This window comes from Nematolebias whitei, chromosome 5, assembly GCF_014905685.2.
Source record: "Nematolebias whitei isolate Nwh7 chromosome 5, NemWhi1, whole genome shotgun sequence".
Taxonomy (NCBI): Eukaryota; Metazoa; Chordata; class Actinopteri; order Cyprinodontiformes; family Rivulidae; genus Nematolebias; species Nematolebias whitei.
This window is the reverse complement of record NC_056502.1, coordinates 6,034,453-6,041,536: the sequence shown is the minus strand read 5'-3', so window position 1 is coordinate 6,041,536 and position 7,084 is coordinate 6,034,453. Positions and strand designations below refer to the sequence as shown.

The following is a 7,084-nucleotide window of genomic DNA, read 5'->3' as shown; positions in this document are numbered from 1 at the left end:
AAACGACCGTCTCGGCCCCGTGATGTGTGCCATTTCTTTTGTTGGAATTTCAAGTTACCATGGCAACGTAATTTGACAAAACAAAGACGCAATATTTCACCAAATCCAGGAACTACTTGGTGACTGCCCACTTATTAATCTACACCTGAAAAGTGTATCTTTTTCAACTTTAATGTGGCCTGAACCACAACATGGACCCCCACAAAAGTTATATCAAAACGACCGGCCCGGCTCCAGGAAGTGTGCAATTACTTTTATTGGCATTCGCAGTTACCATGGCGACATATTTTGCTAACAAAAATGCCAAATTTCCCATTGGAAATGAATAGGAGAAAACTCTTCACAGAAACTGAGTAACGTTGGGAGCCATTTTGGTTCAACATGCAAGGAAGGCACCTATTATTACCTATTATCACCTTTTATTATTTATTAATAATAATAAATATAATTATAAATTATTAGTGTTGATAATTATCTATTTCAATATCAATAATTATTAATATTAACAAGTAATATTTAATATTGATACCAATTATTGGTGTGAATGTTATTAATATTGATTATGAATTATTAATTTTAATAACTGATGAATTAACAATGTATTAATAATTATTAATATCAATAATTCGTATTTAGTATTAATATTAATAATATTTAATATTAATAATAAATAGGCAGTCCCCGTCAAAGTTTCTCCAGGAACTTTCTAGTTTTATCTTCCAGCGGCCGTTCAGATTATAATTTTTTTTACAGAAAATGTAATTTCTGTCATTGAGAGTCACACTAAACCCCACTTAAAAATGGCTGAAATATCCCTTTAATGTGGTTTCGTTCACATGTATGGTTCATCCAGTTTCATGAACCTTTAGCTACTTTTAGCTATAGCTACTTGTGCTACATTTAGCTTTTAACTAGCATTTATCTTTTTAACGTTTGTTTTGCTCTTTTTGACTTAAAGAATTTTTTTTCACTCAGCGTTGATACGTTTTCACAGAAAATGACATTTCTCAATTTTTTTTAATTCAAAAACATTTTATGCAGGCCTGTGCAAAAGTTCTAATCCAGCCTTATTGTGTTTATTTACATCCAACTAGTCAGACAAGTCTTTTTTCAGCTCTTTAGCGTTCACCTTGTTGGAGCTAAAATCCTGTTTTGCTGTCAAACTCTGGTGTTTTTCTTTGATTCTCTTTGAACTAATTGTGTCTTGCTTGACGGGACCAAAAACCCAGTCTGGTTCTCTGTGAAGCCACGTGTTGCATCTCATCAGGACTCAGGTTCATCTCCTGAGTTTAGAAGTTTTTATGCCTGAATGAAACTTCAGAGGAATCTGAACATGTTCAGGTGCACAGACTGAAAGTGAAAACCAACCAAAGTCCAAAGGTCGAATTTAGGAAGACCTTCAGTATTGTTGGTTAAATTAATAATATTTAATAATTAATTATTAAAAGTTAATAATTGTAACGTATGACGAAGGTTTTATGAAGCAAAACGAGGAGCTCTTTGTTAAAGTTTATGGAAATGTGTAAAAATGAAGCACAACTATCACAATGCTTTCTTTAAAATGACTAACATTATGCCCCAAGAAAGATTTTTTAAAAATCACTGATAGATTAAAGATTATTTTAACCCATTTTAAAGATAGTGATAAACTTACGGTAATAATCAAAATCATTAAATAGTCTTAAAAAGTCTCGTTCTGTCGGCGTTTTGTGTCTACGGCGGCCGTTTAGGTTCAAACGCTGACGTCTGGTCTGCGCCGCACGAGCTGGCCTGGTTTCATTTGTAAGGATGATGTGAGGCAGAAACAGCTAGCTGGTCAACCTTTTTGTAGGGTTGAGGCACCGGGGGGAGATGGAGGATAAAGGGGGCTTGAAGGGGGGTCACAGTGATAAACCTCCTTCTACTCTGCGCCTCCAGGCAGCTACTAGTTATCTTATCGCGGAAAAACAACAACCGTAGTTCCCTAGTTAGCCTGTTAGCATGCTAGGCTAGGTGCTAGCTTTTTAGCTAGGCTAACGGCATTGTTTTGGTGTTCGCTATTTAGCAGGCTAGGCTAACATGCTGCAATGGGTTTCTACAGGCACGTCATGCTAACGAGCTGCATTAGGTTTTATAAGTGAAATGGCTGCTTTTTCCAACTCATTTCTTTCTGCTGGGAACACTTTCTGATTCATCGCAGCTCACATTTCACCAGCAGCTAGACGAGCCAGGGTTTGTAAAGCAAGCCATAACGCAAAGAAAAAGCCACTGCTCGGCCTGGAATGGAGCTAACCGACTTGCGTGAGAGCCCCGCCGGCTCCGGGGAGTCCGGTGTGCCGTGGAGGGAGGTGACCCCCGGGGAGGAAGCTGCTGAAAGTGAAGGAACGACAGCAGACACGGAGCTGAAAGACACCTGCAGGGAGGATGGGAAACTAAAAGGCGTCGGGGAACAGGTGCACAGTCCCTATGAAGAGGAGCTGGACCCCCGGATTCAGGTGAGATGTTTGGCTCTGGTTACCTGCCAGCGGGGTTTCTACCTCCAATAGGACAGGCAGACCTCTAATGGCCATAACGGAGAGGCTGCTGTTAATTAGTTATTGGGCACTTAATTACACTTTGATTGTGAGATCATCTTGTCAGATTAGTGTCTGTCTCATACCTGGTGAATGATTCATCCTCCAGTTTCCGCTCATCTTTAACGCAGTCCAAAGCTGCAGCCATTATAGGGATGAACATTAAATCTACTGTTATTATTCTCTTGTAATTCCTGACATTTTGTTTGTTTTTGACACAGGAAGAGTTGGAGCACCTCAATGAAGCCAGCACAGAAATCAACAGACTAGAACTGGAACTGGATGTAAGTACACGTTATAAATTAACCCAGTCATCTGCTGCATGTTTTTTATATGTAAACCACAGTAAAATGCTTTAATCTTGCTTGTGAGCAGCTTCTGACGTGGGCAAATATATTCATGGTGTCAGTTTGACACTCGTTGAATTGATTGTTCACCTCCAGCTGCTTCCTCTGCATGAAATTAGACCCGGTGTTCCAGTTCATGTGAATCTAATCGCTTCAATTTTTGTGCATTAACCATGAAGGACGCCAGATCGTGCTACAGGAAGATCCTCACCGAGTCTGCCAGGAAGCTGAACGCTCAGAGCTCGCAGCTCGGCAGTTGCATTGAAAAGGCCAGGCCCTATTACGAAGCTCGCCGGCTCGCTAAAGAGGTAATAATCCATAATTCCTGCCTGAAACTGTTCCACTGACCACTTTAAGAAAACAAAGACAAAGAAGTACAATGAAAAGGCCATCTTTTCATCCCACAGCAGCCAAAACTACACTGAGTGCAATTTATAACTGATCATAAACTACAATTTATTTAATTAGCCTAATGGAGGTAATTGTATAAAACCTTGATAATCTACATTATCTCTCAGTGGAGTCGTGTTATTCCACCTGAGTAAAAAAGTCCACCTGCTCTCTGTAGGCTCAACAGGAGACCCAGAAGGCGGCTCTGAGCTACGAGCGAGCCGTTTCCATGCACACAGCTGCCAGGGAGATGGTGTACGTGGCGGAGCAGGGCCTGATGGCTGACGGAAAGAACACGCTGGATCCCACCTGGCAGGAGATGCTGAACCACGCCACCGCCAAGGTAACGGGCTTTAATGTGGGCGACAAACCACTAACCTCCAAGTCGAGGAACAGAAGAATCATTCGGAGCTTTTATGTCGGGGAGAAACTTCTTGATTTGTGCTCGTTTCCTCCTCTCAGCAGAGTTCAGGTGGTTAAATCCACACACCGACAATAAAATCTGAACCGTATGAAGGTAGAATATTGTTTTATCCTCTTGTTACGGATCAGACCCGCTCCATAAGCAGACCTGGATGATGTTGATGCACGTTTGATAAAACGCTGATTCAAACAGGAAGAGGAGCTGACTGAGCAACCACAACTTGGTCTTTCTGTAAACAGCAGTTTTACTTGATCCTACAGATGCAGAGTACTTGAAAATAAAAGTAATAAAACTTTAGGGAATATAAATGAAGGTAAAATAATCATATCGAGTCACATTTATTTATATTAAACAGTTTCCAAACAACTGCTCTCCAGACACTACATCAATAAATATGAAACCAACACAGTAATGAATACGGACAAGAACAAAGTTATAAAATGAGTTCAAATAGCTAATAAGTTTTATTTGTGTACAAATACACGCATACAAACACTTACGTTACATAAGTCATGTCAGGGTCAGCTGGTACTAAAAGCCAACGTATAGAAGTGTTTTTTTTAATATATATTTAAATTTGAAAGTGTCCAAGCTCTGAGGTCTGGATTTAAAAATAGAAAAGGTTCTGGAGCCCAGGTATCGGCTCCATAAAGGTCCAATGTGTGTTTCGTTCATCTGGCTGCTGCTGTTCGTCCTGCAGGTGTAGTGGACTAAGCCTACGTCGAAACCCAGTCTAAGGTCAAAACTCTTGACCTTTAGAACCTTGTGGGACAGAAGCTGTCATTTCATGTATTTGAATCCATAAATACAGGTTCACCCATCCTGAGACTTTCTTTCTTGAAGATTCAAGTGAAAAGAACACTCTCTTTTTATTATCATTACTATCTTACAAATGTTGATAATCAAAGTGTCTTAGTTCAAACCATTTTAGATGTTGCAGTGAACTAATCAATTTTATTAACTGAGTAATGATTTTTATGCTCATGCAAAGTTAGAACTCATGATTAAATGCTGTTACAAAGTTTATGCAGTTTCTGATTTCTGCTTTTGAATGAGCAAGTGTGTGCGTTCCAAGGTTGGACTCAAACGAAAAACAAGTTGTTATGTTAAAACTGTCATGTTTTAGAATCCTCTCAGACGTAAATAGAGATGTTTTGCACCTGTTTCTTAGACACGTCAAAACAGAACGCTCTCGGTCTCTGAGAACATTTCTGAGCTGTCTCATAACAATTCTCGCTGTCTCTAACCTCTTACGTCACAAAAACACACCCCTTCTGGTCGTTCCTGACCAATGAAAAATCCCAAAAAGTGAACCGGGAAAGAGTCTTTAAAATGTCAGTACTTCCTGGTCTACACAGACTCACAGGGACACGGAGAGACACACAGGTACTCAGAGTTGGAGAGTTGTCAGACTTCTAGAGTTCTGGAGTTCTGATGGAGTGCTGTTGGAGTTCCTGACATGACAACGAAGCTCTTCCGAGTTCCATGGGATTATAACATTTTCCACTGAGGTGAATGTGTGTCGAACAGAGCCTCGCCATTACTCCGGACGAGTAACAGCATCCTACTGAGACGCTGAAAGGGTGCGTTAAACGGAATCTCACCTGAGACATTTCCAGGTAAAGGAGCCGATTTCATTCACCTAAGTGTACTGTGAGGAAAAGCTGAAGAAAGCCGGAGAGTGTCGATTCTGGAGAACACTTAATTTCCCTCACATTCAATCTTACTCCCTTTAAACTTCTTCCCATCTTTAAACTTTTCTATCAAGTAGAAATTCTCCCAGATATTTAGAAATGTCTGTGTAAAATGCTCACCCACATTCATGTGGGTAAAAGATCATAGTTGTACAGTTTTATAAATGTCTGTTGGTGCAGCAACGGAGAAATCATGGCCGTATGATTTTTCCTGATTGATTGCTTATATTGTTATTTTCATAATTTGCCAAATTAATGTAAATGTTTGATGTTAAATTTGATTCTGTAAATAAATGACCGCATTCATTTTGATGGGTCAAATTTAAATGACGTCTCACTTTGCATTTCCTTAAATTCAGTGCACGTTTTATTCAGTCCAGAAAAATGAGGAACTCGCGTTAAATGATGAATACATCCCAGCATCTGTTCATCTACACAGGTGAACGAAGCCGAGGAGGAGAGGATCCGCAGCGAGAGGGAGCACATGAGAGTCACGCACGCCTGTCAGGAGGCCGAGGCCCGGGTCCAGATGCTGCAGAAGTCCCTGAAAAGAGCCATCCTGAAGTCCAAACCGTACTTTGAGCTGAAGGCCCAGTTAAACAACATCCTGGAGGTAAAACACGCAGAGAGACAAACTGAACCTTTTGAGATGAGCTGTTTGAGTTTCTTTGTGGCTGATTTGTTCATTTGGTGTAAAATTTGTGGTTCTGTGGACTCTGTGACTCCAGGACCACAAAACCAAAGTTCTGCAGCTGGAGCAGAACGTCTCCAAAGTCAAAACCCGCTACTCCATCGCTCTGAGGAACCTGGAGCAAATCAGCGAGCAGATCCACGCTCAGAGGGGGCGGGACCCGGCAGAGGGCGGACTCCCCATCATCTACGGTGGGCGGAGCCCCCCAGTCGGCGCCGAGTCTGACACCACGGTCCAAGAGAAAGGCGGGGCCTGCGGCGGCGGCGGCACGATGGGGAAGGACCGGCTGGATTCGGCCATGGATCTGCTGGAGCGATACAAGGAGAAGGAGAGCGAGAAGGAGAGGGAGCGAGCCGGCTCGGACTCCCTGTCCGTCATCAGCCTGCAGACCATCGCCTCCGACCTGGAGAAGTACGACTCCGTGGAGCACCTGGGCGACCTCAGCGACGTCGGGAGCGTAACTGGGGACGAGGGGGAGAAGGACAGAGGAGGGCCGATGAGCAGGAGAGACAAACTGACGGAAACGACGGCTAAAGATCGACAGCAACAATTCTCCAAGCAGCACCACCGAAGCTTCAGCTTGTGAGGTCAAAGTTCAAACTGACACAGAGCAGGACAGGAAGCAGACACGGAGACGTCTGTGAAGGGAAAAAAAAATGGATTAACTTAAAACTGACAAAACAACAATTACTAAAATTAACCAATGAAAATCTGTCCCTGCTTTTGATTTTTGGTTCAACAGAATGATGAAAATAATGAAACTGACCTCCACAAAAAGGATGGTTCCCCTCGAAAAGATACTCAGGTGTGTCCTGCAATCAGCCTCTCAGGTGTCTTCAGTCCAGGATCAGCCAGTCTGCCTAACAAAGGGTGACAGGTAGTCACAGGGTTGTTTGGTGTCAAGGTGTGTAACACACTGAACACGGAGCACAGGAAGACGATTATTAAGAAACATTTGGTGAAATGGACGCCGACAAGCCTCAAAC

The 7,084-nt window shown here is 42.1% G+C and overlaps 1 protein-coding gene across 1 annotated transcript; it reads left to right on the top strand.

Annotated features, from left to right (window-relative positions):
• Positions 1–1,948: 1,948 nt before the first annotated feature.
• sh3bp5la (SH3-binding domain protein 5-like, a) lies at positions 1,949–6,859 on the top strand. Its single transcript, XM_037676733.1, has 6 exons — positions 1,949–2,474; positions 2,774–2,836; positions 3,079–3,207; positions 3,468–3,632; positions 5,847–6,020; positions 6,136–6,859. The coding sequence occupies exons 1-6, from the start codon at positions 2,262–2,264 to the stop codon at positions 6,682–6,684; spliced, it is 1,293 nt and encodes a 430-aa protein (XP_037532661.1). The 5' UTR covers positions 1,949–2,261; the 3' UTR covers positions 6,685–6,859.
• The last annotated feature ends 225 nt before the right edge of the window (positions 6,860–7,084 follow it).

Bases quoted from the DNA above. Each gene is read 5' to 3' on its own strand.
- sh3bp5la (XM_037676733.1), top strand. From the start codon at position 2,262: ATGGAGCTAACCGACTTGCGTGAGAGCCCCGCCGGCTCCGGGGAGTCC. The intron at 2,475-2,773 runs GTGAGATGTTTG...TTTTTGACACAG, and splicing joins AGCTGGACCCCCGGATTCAG to GAAGAGTTGGAGCACCTCAA. The intron at 6,021-6,135 runs GTAAAACACGCA...CTGTGACTCCAG, and splicing joins AGTTAAACAACATCCTGGAG to GACCACAAAACCAAAGTTCT.